Source organism: Canis lupus, chromosome 36 (assembly GCF_048164855.1).
Source record: "Canis lupus baileyi chromosome 36, mCanLup2.hap1, whole genome shotgun sequence".
Lineage (NCBI taxonomy): Eukaryota > Metazoa > Chordata > Mammalia > Carnivora > Canidae > Canis > Canis lupus.
In genome coordinates this window covers 25,259,583-25,276,271 of record NC_132873.1, presented here as the reverse complement: position 1 = coordinate 25,276,271, position 16,689 = coordinate 25,259,583, and the positions used below count along the sequence as shown (strand labels likewise).

Below are 16,689 nucleotides of genomic sequence, written 5' to 3'. Positions count from 1 at the left end.
CCAACACAAAGTCTGAGTGCCACCTACTTGTTAAATAATTAAAAAAACTAGCTGTCATCCTGTGCTTCTAAAAGGGCACTTAAAAATCTGTTTCAGTGGCAAACTAACGCACATATTTATCATTTAACTGAATCCTATCATTTCTCTTCTGGATTAATTTAGATTATGAGAGCGCAGTACCCAGTACTTAATTTTCGTTCACCAAGGAAAAGCTTTGTAGTCTTTTCTCCAAATCAACAAAATAATTACATTTAAATTTAGTTCCTGAAAAAGCTCATCAAAGTATGATTTACTTGGTTAAAACTATGAGAACCATCTTTTCATATTTTCTTTTTCGCCTTTATTACTAGAAAGTTTTGTACTTAATTCAGGACCCAAATGTAAGGATGAGCTTGTCTGAAGTACCTAGAGAAGTAACTACTTCTTTAACCGCCCCTAGGTGGTCTCATAAGATTTTTACTTTATATTCACACACCTCAAATCCCTGTAGAACAAGTCAGCAAATAAATGCTAAAGAAGTTCATAGAGGGATGCCTGGGTGGCTCAGTGGTTGAGCACCTGCCTTCAGCCCAGGGAGTGACCCCGGAGTCCCAGGATCGCGTCCCACGTCAGGCTCCCTGCATGGGGCCTGCTTCTCCCTCTGCCTGTGTCTCTACCTCTCTCTCTCTCTCATGAATAAATAAATAAAATCTTAAAAGAAAGAAGTCCAGAGAGAGAGAGACAGAGAGAGACAGAGAGAGAGAGAGAGCATTTGTTGATTGGTAAAGAAACGTGTTCATCCGAATTTTTTTTGTGGAATGATTTTCATAAATACCCCATACAAAAAATTTATTGAAGACCCAGTCTTCACACGTAGTGGTTAATTCTATTTTAAAAATTCGCATGAGTCTGCCATTTTTACTTTAAGTACTAGGACGTCAATTATTTTTTCAGTAGTAAACTAGCAACTAATTAAAATAGTCATGTCATACAGAACTGAACATTTCTACTGATGGTTTCCCCCTGCTATTACCTCCAAGAAGACGGGCCCAGTGATAGAGGCCCATGGTAATGTGAACTAGGGAATGACACAAATGATGACTGTCCTCAAACTGGGGCAGACTGAGGTCCTTGGTTTCCAGGAGGTAAGACTTGTAGGAAAGGTGAGGCTGGATGAGCTGCTTTATTCTCCCAGCTGAATTTCCATGGGATTTGTCTACTAACCAGGAGATTCCAGGAATAGCAGCTACTGTCTTGAAAGTCCCCATGAGTCCCAGACCCAGAAATGTATCCATATCATTTAAATTGGTCCCAAGCATAGCAGTGACTAAGAATTTTGTACACCAGAACCCATCACCACCACCAACTCACCCCCCGCTGCATCTTTCATCAATTTGCAATAACAAAACCCTGTAATTTTATGGGAAAAGGTCTTTCAGACTTCACTTGCTCATGTTAGGATTTTGCTCCATTTGCCAAAGGCTGATGATTAAAAATTAAGCAAAAATCATTAGGGTTTTTGGTTGTTCTTACAGTCTCCAATATGCAATAGTTCTAATATTAGTAGGAAAAGGAAGAGATTATTCATATTTAATTTAGCTAATTAATGACTTAAGTAAAAATTTCACAATACTATAAAAGTTTTCTAGCTATAATTGTTTAAAAAAAAGATGCACAGATAAATAAATCTACTGATTAATAGAGATCATTTGTGAGAAAAGTATTTTCCTTACATGATGATGATCCCATTATCAATGGAAAACGAGTCCGAAGGTAACCCAGCAATGTTCCAGGCCCGAATTGTCACTGCTTCTCCCAGGATACCCATAAGAGAATAGTCATCAGAGCAGGGAATATCTTTGCTTTTGCACAAATTTGTCCACTCCTTGATTTGGTTCTTTAAGACACAGACATAGGAAAACAAATGAATACTTTGTAAACCCCTCGATTACACTTTATTCCTTGAGTCAACCAACCATTGTTGAAACTGCACCTCAAAAGACAATGTATCAGATTTTTTTCATATAGAACTATAATTTAGAAGGCCCATGATGCATTCAAACAAAAATTAACTATATCCAATATTAATTTTAGATACATCACTTCATAGTGAAGTCAAAGTCAGAATTTCATATCTGAAAAGAACAATTGCCAATCTCTATTCTAAAGCTACACTTGACAAAGTAGTTGGAGACCATCATTATTCCGTATATTTTAAGTTTTTTATGTTTTTTAGTAATCTCTACATCCACTCTATAGGAGCTTGAACTCACAACCCCGAGGTCAGGAGTCGCACACTTCCCTCTGACTGAGCCAGCCAGGCACCCCCATATATTTTCTTTAAATTACAAATTTCCAGTAAGCCTTAATACAGTATGATGGTGGGATCCCTGGGTGGTGCAGCGGTTTAGCGCCTGCCTTTGGCCCAGGGCGCGATCCTGGAGACCCGGGATCGAATCCCACGTCGGGCTCCCAGTGCTTGGAGCCTGCTTCTCCCTCTGCCTGTGTCTCTGCCTCTCTTTCTCTCTGTGTGACTATCATAAATAAATAAAAAAAAATTTAAAAAAATACAGTATGATGGTATATAAGTAAATCTAATTTGAACTGGTAGGGGACATTTTTTTCTGGCTCTTGTATGCCTGGCAGGGAGAGATCATGGGGGGGCTAGTAGGCACCAACAAGGTTCGGGGCACATATTGGAGGGTGCGATATCCCACCAGGGGCACGGTTTGCTAGGTTGCTCAGGAACCAAAAGGGTAGTTCAAGTCCAGGTTCACATGCAGAAAGTCAGAAGTCAAGGTCCAACTTGGGGTTACACATCAAAGAGTGCAGAAACAGCGAGAGACAAGGCCAGAGGAAAACCAGGTGAGGAAGGGACGCGGAAAAGAGGCACAGACACCCAAGGTGCTGGCACCAGCTGACAGGCAGGTGACGGTGCTGTGGGTGCTGGGGGTGCTGGCTGAGAGGGCACAGGGGGGCACCACCACCTGCCCCGGCTCCTGTCCAGCCGGCTCCACCAACACTCCCCTCTGTTGCACATGAAAGGCCACGACAGGTTAGGGGGAACTGGTGACTTTCGGGACCTTGACTGGTCCGTCACTTTGCAGAATGTCGCACAGTAGCATCTCTGCGATGTTCCCTCGTGATTCAACTCAGGTCATGCACCTTCGGCAAGAATATGATAGACACAACGTCGTGTTCTCACCACATCATATCAGCAGTCGGGTTTCAAACTCTTCATTTATTGAGGACGCTGACTTTTATCCCTTGGTGAAGCTGTCACCTGCAGGCTTGTCCCATACATGTGTGATCTCAGGTGTGACGAAAGCTTCTTTGGATGGTGGGACCCAACACAAGACACTCTGATAGACGAAGAGCTCGACTTCTTGCTACCTGTACTGCCCAACGGGAGAAAGATGCCCCACAGGAGGTCACCCCCAGATAAGAGGGCAACAGCACACGGGGAAACAGGCCAGTACACATGGGGCGGGATGCGGGAGGGTCAGCAAGGCTGCAGGGGGGGCTTCCTTGGGGTGGGGTAGGCCTCTTCCACAGGCCGGCCAAGAAGGCGCTGTCCCCGGTGCTAGGTGTCCGGGGGCCCCTGGAAGCCGACCGCCTGTTAGAACCTCGAGGCCAAGCTGAGAAGGGAAATGATTGGCCTGAGGGCTGAGCTAACTACCCCCCGAAAGGAATTCAGAGGTTTTACTCAGGATTCAACACCGAATTAAGGCAGCTCTCTCTGGGAGATACTGTGTTATGGCTTCTGCACGGCTCTTTTCCCCTTTGCCTCCCTCATGAATGAGCATTTCATGGGGAGATATCGTAGCTGTACTATCGAGCTTTGCCAGACACTCATTTTTAAGATGTATGAATTTATGTCATTACAGATTTATCCTCTTCTATGTTTTTTAGTCTCTCTTAAAAAATATAATTGACATATCACATGATAGTAATTTCAGGTGTACAGCATGAGGATTCACTCCTTGTGCATACTGGGAGCTCAGCATAGGGAGTCTAGTTAACATCCGTCATCAGAGTCACAGAAATGTTTTTCTTACGGGAATTTTTAAGACCTTGTGACTTTCAAATGTATGATACAGGATTATCAACTATAGTCACCATGCTGTACATTGCACCCAAGGACTTATTCATTTTATAACTGGAAATGTGCACCTTTGGAACCCCTTCACCCATTTTGCTCACATCTTTTATTCAATGGGTTATAATATGTTACCATCATTATTGATTGTTGATTTGATCATAGAAGTAACTTCAAACTCAACTTTATGTCCTTTTAACATGTCTCTGATTCTTTGAGCACTTTCTTTCTTACTCTTGCTTTATTTTTTTTTAAAGATGTATTTATTTATTCATGAGACACACACACAGAGAGGGAGAGACACAGGCAGAGGGAGAAGCAGGCTCCATGCAGGGAGCCTGATGCAGGACTCGATCCCAGATCCCAGGATAACGACCTGGGCCAAAGGCAGGTGCCCAACCACTGAGCCACCCGGGCATTCCACTTACTCTCACTTTAAAAAGATATTGTCCTATTATCAAGTTCAGGCTAACCAAGTATAATCCTACTGTTTTAAGTTCAGCCTGCATAGCAACCTAAATGACAAAGTCCTTTTGCCATACAATGCAACCTAGTCACAGGTATAAAACTACACGACAAATTCTGGGGGCAAAGTCTCACCTTTTATGAATACTTAAAAACTGTCACCTGGCTTTCTGTTGGGTTTGGTTGTTGATACCAGGAAGAGGTGGTGTGGCTGTGTAGGGAGGAGGGGTATAAAGTATGTCTGGTTTGAATTCCACTCTCTAGTGCACAGTTCCTACTGGCATGTTTTGATCTCTTTGTTGTCAGGCTACAGGGTAGACTTTTGGGAAAAATCTGGAGGTTTTGTCAAATATAGCATGATGCTGGTGTTGGTATGATAGTCAATAATATGGGGAAGAAGTAAAGAAAACAATAGTGACTGTGGGATGTTGTTTATAGATGACCAGTGAAGCATGTTATCATATTTCTGGATTAAAAATCTAAGTGGCCCAATAATGCATCTAAGGGTACAGCAGCAGAGAGTCACTGAAATGAACGTGAGGTGCTCTGAACAAGCTTCTCTAAATACAAGCCAGGAGCCTTGACTAGTAATCAGCTGATGCAACAGATGGTAGCAATGAAAAATTGACCATTAAGAGTGTCACGTTGGTGAAAATATCCACTACCACCAAAACAGTTTTGACTCTGACTGTAGGCAGGGAAAACGAGAAAGTTCAAATTAATTCAACTCCAGAGCTTACATGTCCTGACAGCCCTGTAGGATTCTGTTGTAGAGAGTGGTATGAGCACTGCAGTTAAAGCACCATGGGCCCAGTTATCTTAGAAGTGGGGGGTTCCATGTTTTATTTATGAAGAGTGCCAGAAGTTCTACGAAGAAGTTGATGAATAATTAACAGCTACTCAGATTCAAGCTTGGAAGGAGGGGATCCAGCTATTTATTGAGGGATCTTGGTATCCAGAGACTTGGATACTTTGAAAAGAACCAAGATTGTTGTGAAGTTTTTTTTTGTTTTTGATCTTAGTTGGGTTTCCCAGAAGCAGACTTTGAGATGAAGGCTTAGGTGAAGTGATTTATTAAGGAAGGGGTACTGGGCGGGGGGCTGTACAAGGACTGGGAAGAAGCCAACAAAAGTGAGGAATCAGCCAAAGTTCTGCAGCAGGTGGCTTTGGTTTGATCCCACAGAGAATGTAAGTTAGTTCTTAGAGCTGTTCCAACCAGAGGGAAGGGAGGGAGATTCTCATGCTCCCCCTTCTGTTAGTCATTCATCCAGGCATGCCCTAGGGGGAAATAAATCCCCAGGCCATTGTAGCTCTCCAGACACTGCACAAGGTGGATTCTAAGAACCGAAAGGAAGTCTGCAAAAAGAGTCGTAGGCACTGGTTGTTGGATATGAAAGTGCAGGAAGCCAGGAGGGCATCTGGACAGATACTGATGTTGCCACTATAACCTCATGCTTACAAGTGAATGGGAAACTTCTGATGGGGTGTAAACTGCCAGCTGCCCTGACCTGAGAGAGAGAGCGAGAGAGAGAGAATGAGATCAGAGTGGGACATAGAGAATAAATTCACAGGAAGGAGCAGCAACATCGGAGACTCAAGGAAAGTAAAGGCCTGAGGAAGCAAGGAAGGGGTAAAATTGCCTTGAAGCCCTCACAGGGATGAAATGGGATGGGATGACAGGGCTACTTGAATCAAGGGTGAGGACAGTGGATGTGAGTTCATAGGAGTTTGGGTTGTACCTGTGTCGAGCTTGAGTGTCACTTTACTTCTGTCACTAAACTCCAGGGTCTGGTTCTGGACCTCAATGTTCTCTTGAAGGATTTGTGTGGTGGGCTGATGGGCACCCCTCATTCTGGTGGAAGTGGGTGTCTGTGGAGTCAACAAGATCCAGTGCCCAGGAACGAGTCGGTCAGAGAGGCAGGGTGGGGAGGCACGGTACTTTCAGCTTGGCACTGGAACGCTCAATAGGAGCCATACCCAGGAGTATGTTGGGAGCCAACAGGGAAGGGGAAGGGCGGCCACGGCTACCCCTTCCATTGTTCTAAGTTGATGGAGGAGAGCAGAGAGATTGTTAAATTAGGATTCTGACTACAGGTGACTACAGGTCCCATCCCTGCTGTGTCATTAACCAGCCATGTGGCTCTAAGCTGCTCCCTTCATCTTTATAAGCTTCAGTCTCTGAAACTGTGGAGCAAACAAGTCTATTACCAGAGTCTCATGGTAAACATGAACTATTTATTTGAACTATGAGGTGTTAATGCCATAGCAAGAAACAGTGATTCAGAGATCGAAATGAACAAAGTGAGGAAGAGTGTGAGGGTCATGCACCAGGACAAGGGTTACCAGGTCCCAAGGAGACCAGAAAGATCACGTGTTTGAAGAGTTTAAATCAGTTTGGTTAAAAACAAACAAACCAAAACAGTGGCCCCCAAGAAACAACCCTACTTAAGAGAAAGCCCCCAAATTAAGAAAGGCTCGACTGAGACCATGTGCAAATGTTTTGAAAAAAAAGAAAGAGAGAAAGAAGAAAAGTGAGTTGTCAATTATTTTCTCTACTTGCTTGACACCAGAAGCTATTGCCAAATGTTGTAAAATTTCTCTCTTCTCCCTATTCTCCTTCTCTTTCTCTTTTAGTGCTTTTAATTTTTCTAAATCTCTCCTCCTGCTTTGACAGGGCCATGTTCTGGGTTGGATTCCAGTTCAACTTTTCAAAAGATATGCTGGGTCTCATTCAGGAATGGGCTGAAAAGTACTAGGAAAAAGCAGGAAGAAGAAATAGAAGCGGGAACTGGGTCACAAAGAAGGAGGCCGACTCCATCAAAGGGGTGGAAATTAGAAGCAGGAAACTCGGCATTAGGTTTCTAGGAAGCCACTTACTGATTTGGTCTAAGTCAGCTTGCCTTTTCCTCCCCTGAAGTTTTAGTGTCTGAAGTGATTTTTGAAATGATTCATTCCTGAGGCTCATAGAGAGTAGTTGATTAAACACACATACACACCAAAAAAAAAAAAAAAAGATAAGAAAAAATCCTGATCTCCTTACACTGGTTTAGGAAAGGAAATTTTATATTTAGGGCCTACCATTTCATGTTACCTTTTAAAATCAACGTTTCTAAAACAATTTGATTTTAGAAGAATATTTGATAAGGCATCTTACGGCTATCAAGCCAATTTACAGAGTAACTAAAATACACAACTAGAAATTACCTGGAAACTCCTCACTCCTTGTTCTTAACCAAAAAAACAAAACAAAACAAAAACAAAAACAAAAACAAAAAAGCAAGCAAACAAAATCTCCTAAGATTAGTTAGTATTGGCTATATGGGGAGGGCTAAAAGAGACCTTAGAAATCGACTAGTACTCTTTACCTGTCGATAGTTAGATGTAAAGGCGCCCAGGTAGGCGACAATTCCCGAGGAAATAAGGATGTCACCTGTCAGGTTGATGTACAACTGCCCCAGCTCCAAAGCTGTAAGGCTCCAGCGAGTTTTCTCACCCCCCAGGCCTCCAATCAGCTGCTCAGCTCGTTCTAGCTTCTTGCTGCACAAGTCAACCTCAAAAATAAAAGGCAGCTGTTAGCAACACCCGCAAGTAGAAAATAAGTTAAGATTTCCACAAGATTTTGGCCTCAGAGATAAATTATTTTTTTCATTGCAAACTTTCCACTGGAATTTTTTTAACTCTCTAAAAAAATGTGAGCTATTTCACTATGAAGGCTGGAAAGTCCATGGAATGTTAGAATTGTTTTTCATGATAAAGTTTGTACAGTAAGGATGTGTAATAAAGTATACACAATTTATGAAATTCTTAGTGGCTACTTATCACATAATGCACGGATAGCTCTGTTTAAGGAAAGCGGGAGACACTGATATTTGCTTAAGTAATAAAGGACATTCTTTAGCAGATATGAATGTTTTCCCTCAAGTTTAAATACTCTAAAAGCATTTTATTTCAAATGGTCTATCAAAATCTTTCCCTCATTTAACTTACGGTTGACTTGATGATAATTCTAAAGGTTAAATGTTTAAAAGTTGTAATAATTTATGCAAACTTGCAAAGCACAATTTTCAAGTTGTTAAATTGTGTCAACCTACTCACACACTTGCAATTAACCTTCAATTAGGACATCAATCAATAGCTGAGAGCCTACTTTGTGCAGAAGACTGTCAACCAAATTTGATTATGCGTAATTAAGCAATGTGATTAAAAAAAGAAAAAGGATAATTACGAAGGTGGAAAACTGGGGGAAAAGCCATTTCAACCCAGGCAATGGCAATATTCCAGTAAAATACCTGAATTATTTTGGTTTAATTTTCAGTGACTTTGCATCATTTTTCTTGGATAAAGACAAGACCAAGCAAAGGCTGGCTTAAGGTTCAAAATGAAATGACTGACATGGAAAAAAGTAAACAATTGATAAAAGCAGAAGCATTTAGATTACTGTGGAATATGAATTTGGCCTATACTTTTTCCTAATGCTATTAATATTTATATGAAATAAATTCCTTTAGACCAAAAGATCTAAAATACTAAATTGGTTTATCTAAAGATAGGCTTGAAAAAGCAATGGTATATAGTTGGTAACATTTTTGTGCTTCACAAATTTAAATCTTTTGTTTTTAAATTTTCCCTCTTTAATATTTTCTGTCTTCCTGGCTTGTTTCTCCATCCTTTCTTTCAGTAATGTTTGTAATAAACTGAATTATGTCTCAGACGACAATAAAGTTGCTATCAGAAACTATCAAGTAGAAATATTGTAACTAAAATTTTGCCCCCAAAAGCAGGTTGTTAGTACACACATAAGCATATATTCATTTTACATTACCATTATTTCGTCACAAAAAAATAAAATTTCAAACCTACTACAGAGTTGGCAAATATTTACAATAAACCACATACCAGCCTATCATATTACTTAAACTAAAACTGACTGCTTGGAAATCATGCCGTGTCATAAGTAAAATTTTTAAAGATGAGCAATGTCATGCATTTGTACACAACAGAATTTGGTCACAGCCTCTAGGATGAAACAGTCTGGGAAAGAGAGCAGCTATTAGAGCCAGATTGCCTTTGTCCAGACTTCAGCCTCCACGCTTAGAAGCTGGGTTGACCATAGGCAAGTTACTTGAGCTTTCTGTGCTTTAGTTTCTGCAAAATGATACAAAACGATGACCTCCTTCGGAAGGCTGTATCACGAATAAATGAGATCAACACACGCTGCTCCCAGAACAACAGTGACTTGCAGAGGAAGCACTCAATAAATATTGACTGTTATAAAATATTTTGACTTTTTTTCCCCCTAGAACATAATCAGACTTGAGCAGTTAGTTATTACAAATAGTTTCACCTTTTTAGTCTTAAAATAATTTTCAGAGGACACAGTGTGGTTCTGGGTATTGAGTTCTTATCTCAGTTCTGCTGTCAACCTTTAGACAACCCAAGTCACTTAATATTTTGGTTCTCCATTTCCCTACCTATAATATGAAGAATTATTTAAATAATCTAGCTCAATAGCCTGGTAATCTAAACCAGAGATAATTGACTTTGGTTGGGGGAGGGGAGAGAAAAAGCCCAGAAAGTAAAAATTTGAGGCTTTGTGGATTGAGAGGCAAAACTGACGATATTGTGTAGGTACTTATACAACCATTTACTGTATAATCATTAAAAAATGTCAACACCATAATTAGCTTGTGGACCATACAAAAACGGGCAATGGTGGATTTGGCCCATGGGCCATGGGTTGCCAATCCTCAACCAGAAGGAAAGCAGGAGATTGTGGCTGTTATTTACCAGTGCAAACATCATTTTTATTGAAGTAATTAGGATTCGTCCCTATTTGTCTATGTTATCACATACCTGGTTTTCCAAATCAGCCTTTTTCTGTTTATTTAGTTCAAGTGTATCCTGAAGCTTGGCCAGCTTGTCCTGAACTTCACGCAGGGCTCCCTGCTTCTTTCGAAGACCATCCATAGCAATTTTAAGCTCCCCTTCGGCTGCAGCTAGTTTTATCTTTTTGGGAGCTACTATTTTTGCCACTCTGCAAAAAGTAAAATTAGAGAATTAGATATACATTTTATACTGTAGTACATTTTCTATCACTGAATTTGTTTTTCTATCCTTACTATAACTCAAAACACATCTTTATGCAAAAATATATTCTGTATTTCATAGTCATAATCTGTATTTCATCTAGTGATCCAACCCGACCTCAGCACATATGATGATCAAAATAGATATCAAAGATGGGTAACATCTTCAAATAAGTAATTTTTTTTCAAATAAGTAATTTTTTATCCAATATAAAGTATTGATTATTGACAGTATGAATATTGGTCATTTTATAAAAGGAAAACGGTTTATGTGAAATACTGCAGTGTTTATGAAAACTAGTCTAATTCATAAAGCTTAATTCTTAGGAGGTGAGGTGTTTTACCTACGTCATTCTGCTCCTTAAAATTTTTCAGAATTCATCTTTAACTAAAACTTACCATCTATAAATATATATGTCGATAATAGAATAATAGAAGGGACTATATAAGGAAAAGATTGAATCTAAATTACCTTCTACCTGGGAAATGGGATCAGTGATGTTAGCTTTCTAAACAAATGATAAAATATTAAATTAAAATTTATCATTAACATAGCATGGTCTGAAACCCATGCAGTGAACAATAGATTTGTATAATGATTCAAATTGTGTATGAGTTTGAAAGACATGCTGTAAGAGTTGCTTTTTCAAGAATAACTCATAAGTTTTTCTGGTTTGTACAAAACATAAGTGGTTCTCATACAATCACCAGAAAAGACTCCTTGTCTTACAAAGAATATATATATATCATACTAGTGGTTTTCAAAATGTGGTCCAAGACATGCTTCATCCCATTCGGGGTGTCCATGACATCCTCTCCTGTCCAATTAAACATCTGACTTAGGCTGTATTTTATTCGTATACTTCAGTTGGAACAATATATTGCAGCAGATTGAACGAAGATGCAGTTTGAGAGTCCAGCTATCTCATACTGGTCACATATTAAAGAGATTTGCAAAAATATAAAACATCACTACTGTTCTCATAATTTTTGTGAAAAATGTGAATAAAAAATAAGTTATTTATGTAACATGCAATATTTTTATGAGTTAATAGTTGTTTCAAGTTTCTCTGTTTCAACTTCTAATAATGATAGATAAACACGTTTTTGGTGTCTTCAAGAATTTTTAAGAGTATAAAGGGTTCCTGAGCCCAAAAATGTTTACACACCACTGTATTATATTATATAATTGATATAGTCTTGCCTTCAGTAAATATGTACACACATAAAGATACTAGATATGAAAGTTTTATACTGTCTAAATGACCAAACAGGAAAATAAAACACAGGGTTTTATTGTTGTTGTTGTTGTTGTTAGTACTTACTTATCATACGAATCCATTGCTATGACCCATTTACAAAGACCTTCAGCTGCTGTGGAAGCATTTCTAATCTTTTCTGGAACAAAATCTGGATTTGGAATATAATTTTTTCTTATGATATTCATATAAGCTGCAGGAATGTTGTCCTTGTCGTATTCATGAAGTGACTGTAGAAATCGGATGTCACCAAGAAGTCTCTTAGCTGGACCCCAGAAATCCTCTATTTTTTTCCCTGAACCTGTTGGGTCAGGGATTTTGTCAGCTTTGATGCCTTTCAAGATGCATATAGCTTCCATAACAAGCTTGACACCAGCAGGAGGACTCTTCATGGATTTTACCACTGTGATGTCCTAGAAATAACAACATGCTAATCATTAGAAAAGAATTTTTTGTTGACAAATTATGTCTAATTGGCTCCTATTTTCAAACTAAACCATAAGATAGAAACTCACTGTGTTTACTGGATAGAAATGGTGACAGCGATAGAATTCTGTCACAAAACATTGAGAAGTTTGTCCCAAAGGAAAAGTTAAGAACAACAACAACAAAATAATGGAAATATGCCCTAATGTGAGAGTGCTCATGATGTAGTCAACTTCAAAAATATGTAACAGAGATTTGAGATTTGGCTGTTGCAAAATAAGAGTTTTGTAGCTTCTTAAAAAAATTTTTTTAAAGATTTTATTTATTTATTCATGAGAGAGACAGGGGGAGAGAGAGAGAGGCAGAGACACAGGCAGAGAGAGAAGCAGGCTCCCTGTAGGGAGCCCAACGTGAGACTCGATCCCGGGACCCCAGAATCACGCTCCGGGCCGAAGGCAGGTGCTCAACTGTTGAGCCACCCAGGCGTCCCAGCTTCTTAAAAATTATGAAAGTAATAGATGCAAACATTAGAAAAATACATACAAAAAATATCTTGTAATCCTGTAATATCTAGTTAACTACTGCAAATATTTTAAATTTATATTTCTTCTATATGTTTTCTATGTCACATATACTATAAACTAGTGTATATGCTACATTTTCACCAATTTGGAATTATAGTATACATAACATTCGTGCTGCTTCAAAACTTTTCATATTTCAGTAACAATATATAGTGAACATCATACTTACATCAATGAAACACATCATTTTAATGGCTGCATGACCTTCTGATGTATAGATATGAACCATAATTCTCAGACCCTATGTTTTTTTTCCTCTATTTTTCTTTTACTATTGTAATTGCCATATTGAATTAACAGCTTTGTGATTTTTATTGTTTTTTTTGTGTGTGTGATTTTTATTGTTAAAGCTTTTGGCACATATTGACAAACTCCTCTCCAGAAAGTATAAAAGCTGTTTTACTACATATACCCTTAGCAACAATGCTAGGCATTCTGATAAGCAAAGGAAATCATATTTTAATCTGTTTTTTAATACAAGTGAGGTAGGATACATTTTCATATGTTTATTGACTACTTGGGCTTCCTTTTTTGTGAATTACTTCTTCATATCATTTACTATCTTATAACTTTTTTTATTGATTTATAAGCTTTTTACATAGAGGCATCTTAATCTTTTGTTTGCCATGTAGTTCAAATATTATCTCCCAGTGTTTTTACACTTCTGTGATGTTTATATTAAACAAAATGTGTTGGTTTTTAGGTAGAATTTGTAACTTAAATTTTTTTTATTAGTTATGAAAAGCAGAAGAGTATCCAGAGCACATATGCTACAAGCAATTTTGTCTAGGTTTTTTTTTTTTTTTTTTCTTATTTCTCTCACATTTAAGAAATCCAAGGGCCTGGTCCATTGCAAGATATAAACATGACCTGCATTTTTCTACTATCTTATAGTAATATAATTGTTTATATTTAAATTTTAATCACTCTGAAATTTATATTGGAGTTAGGCGTGAAGAAAGGATCTCTCCTCACCCAAAAGTCTAGCACAATTCTCAACATTATGTTTAAAAATTCACCTTTATCTTTCTTAATTGAACTATCCCCCCTTTCACATCTAAATTTTTATTTATTTTTTTAATATATATTTTTTATTTTTATTTTATTTTAATTTATTTATTTTTATGATAGAGAGAGAGAGAGAGAGAGAGAGAGAGGCAGAGACACAGGCAGAGGGAGAAGCAGGCTCCAAGCACCGGGAGCCCAACGTGGGATTCAATCCCGGTTCTCCAGGATCGCGCCCTGGGCCAAAGGCAGGCGCCAAACCGCTGCGCCACCCAGGGATCCCCACATCTAAATTTTTAATGCCACATTTCATCCAATCTAAGACATGCTATTATAAAATACAACATTGTAGGCCATGCTACTAAGTCTCACCAAAATAAAAAAACCCCAAACACTAACCAACACTGACACGGTAGGTTATCACATCTACTGTGAGGTGTACACCGATTACAACAGTGTCTAAATGTGCAAAGTGCACCTTGGAATTAAACTACACACGTAGGTCCCATGCCTCTATCTACCACTGAACTGCAAAAGTGTTGTGCAAAGGTTTTGACACAACCGAGGTTTTAGGGTGGGTTCTGCAATAAGGCAGTTTTCTCCTTTTCCAAAACTGTGAGTCATGCACACGCACTTGTTTTATTTCAGGTCAGTCGGGGAATTCTCTTGCCCATTTGAGTTGCATCAGGTGCAGAGCCAACCTGGCTTCCCTGAGCCAGGCGAGGCAGGCGTGGTGCACGGCTGTGCTCCTACCTGCGCCGTCAGGGTATCCAGGGCCGAGAGCGCCGACTCCAAGATGGGCAAGGCCTCGGCCAGGTCCGCATCACACTCGTCCTTGATGGCCTTGGCAGCCAGGGCTTGCTCGTTTGCTATCGTTTCGTCGGCTTTCACCACTTTTTCGGTTTTGGCCACCTCTACAGACTCCCTCTCGATGATTGCCATCATCTCGTCCACCTCTTTGCTCGCAACCTTCAACTGGGGATGGAGCGCCTCCAGCTCGGCTTGCATCGTGGCCACTTGAGATGCCGCAGAATCCAGTTTGTCCAAGCCCACTTCATACCTCTTCTTCATTTTCATGACCTCGCTGGAAGCAGACAGGTAAAGCAGGTTAGGCATCGGGTGCTGTGCCCTTCAAGGAAAAGCCTGAAATGTCCTTGAGCTTCTCAGGCTTTTCCCCAGGCATCACTAAAGGAGTGGTATGAAAGATTTTCACTAACAATTTGTCAAAATCCTGAGCTTCAGACAAAATTCTGAGCTTCAGAATAGCCAGTTGTGCACAATTAGAGCCAAAAGGATGCCGTGTTCGTTTTTGTGTGTCCCGTACCTAGCACAGGATCCAGGCATTGAACAGAATTCCAAAAGCTTGTGTGTTATATACTAGGGATAAGGCAAGGCGTGCTCATTACCAAAAGGAATTGTGTACCTCTAAATTAGTCACTTTGGGAAGTTTATCCCTACAACACACTACCGTTCCTCAAAATCTTTTCATAATCACATCTTTTAAATAGACTTCAGGGCCCAAAATATATTATCTTGAATGTTGCCAAAGGTGGCAGATGATTTTAAGGAGTATTCAATATCCCAAAATAATTTTTTATTAAGACAATAATGATGGGAGGCCTGGGTGGCTCAGTGGTTGAAGCGTGTGCCTTGGGCTCAGGGTGTGATCCCGGGGTCCTGGGATCCAGTCCCACATCAGGCTCCCTTCAGGGACCCTGCTTCTCCCTCTCCCTATGTCTCTGCCTCTCTCTCTCTCTCTCTCTCTCTCTCTCTCTCTCATGAATAAATAAAACCTTAAAAATAAGACAATAATGACAAAATGGATAGATAATAACACTCAACACTGTGTGCAAAATGATTACAAAGCAATAACAGTTGATTGGGAATACAATAGTATTTTATGTGCTTTAAACACTTTATCTGCTTTCATGTATGTTCTCTGGATAATTATACATTAGATGTAGAGAAAACTCTTTTTTATAATTCATTTCATTTAAAATATTTGATATACCATAATGTTTCAGAGTAAAAGGGGACATATTTTAGAAATCATCTTCAAAAAAGAGGTTGAAAAAAAAAAAAGAGGTTGGAGTAGATAACAAACCAGCCTGATGACTGTGTAAAGGCAGAAGCATACTCTTCAGCTGAGGGCTTACCTGGCTTGAATTGGAGTAGATAACGGGAAAAACATTAAAAAGACTGCCACAGGGGGGAAAAAAAATCCCACACACCTCACATTTAGAAGTGAGGGTATGCTATGTTTTGTCACACATTTATTTCCCTTGAGTCAGAAAAATACTTGACATAATAGGAAATGAGGGGATTGGATACATAATAACACTATCTGGGAATTTGGTTTTCCAAAATCTTTAGAACAAGAACAGGAAAGTTTCCATACTGTGGTTGATCCCATGTGATGGTTTGCTAGCTAAACTACTGGCATCTTAGCAGGTGACCTGCTAACTTGCTTCTAGGTTACCAGAGAACCTGGCTATAAAGAGATCTGGAAGCTTTAGCTATTAAGGGAAGAGTAACCAAAGGATGGGGATCCCAGCTGAGGTAAAGGATAATTTTTTAAAAAGGTTTTAAAACTTAGTTTTTACTTGAGAGAGGGAGAGAGAGTGCGAGAGTGAGAGTGGGGAAGGGTGGAGCAGAGGGAAAGAATCCCAAGCAGACTCCCAGCTGAGCACAGAGCCCTAAACGGGGCTCAATCCCATGGCTTCAAGCTCATGACCTGAGCCGAAACCAAGAGGCAGACAATCAAATGAGCCACCCAGGTGCCCCAT

General features: G+C 39.5%; 1 protein-coding gene and 1 long non-coding RNA gene across 12 annotated transcripts in view; one reads left to right on the top strand and one right to left on the bottom strand.

Moving 5' to 3' along the window:
• DNAH7 (dynein axonemal heavy chain 7) overlaps positions 1-16,689 on the bottom strand; it is a 234,340-nt gene that overhangs the window by 79,228 nt on the left and 138,423 nt on the right. For all 4 annotated transcript variants that reach the window (XR_012024865.1, XR_012024864.1, XM_072812865.1 and 1 more), the window contains exons 43-47: positions 14,657-14,987; positions 11,955-12,301; positions 10,397-10,577; positions 7,909-8,094; positions 1,713-1,876 (exon numbers count right to left, since the gene is read on the bottom strand). Coding sequence is in view for 2 of the 4 variants with exons in the window: in XM_072812865.1 (XP_072668966.1) it covers positions 1,713-1,876; positions 7,909-8,094; positions 10,397-10,577; positions 11,955-12,301; positions 14,657-14,987 (1,209 nt within the window). In the remaining 2 variants the exon portion in view is untranslated. The remainder of the gene's footprint in view (positions 1-1,712; positions 1,877-7,908; positions 8,095-10,396; positions 10,578-11,954; positions 12,302-14,656; positions 14,988-16,689) is intronic.
• Positions 1-16,689, top strand: part of LOC140625537 (uncharacterized) — a 136,613-nt gene that overhangs the window by 44,106 nt on the left and 75,818 nt on the right. For 7 of the 8 annotated variants that reach the window (XR_012024869.1, XR_012024868.1, XR_012024871.1 and 4 more), the window contains exon 3: positions 14,824-15,001. This is a non-coding gene — a long non-coding RNA (uncharacterized lncRNA). Of the gene's footprint in view, positions 1-14,551; positions 15,002-16,689 lie in introns of all 8 variants that reach the window. The other variant, XR_012024873.1, reaches the window with a different exon arrangement.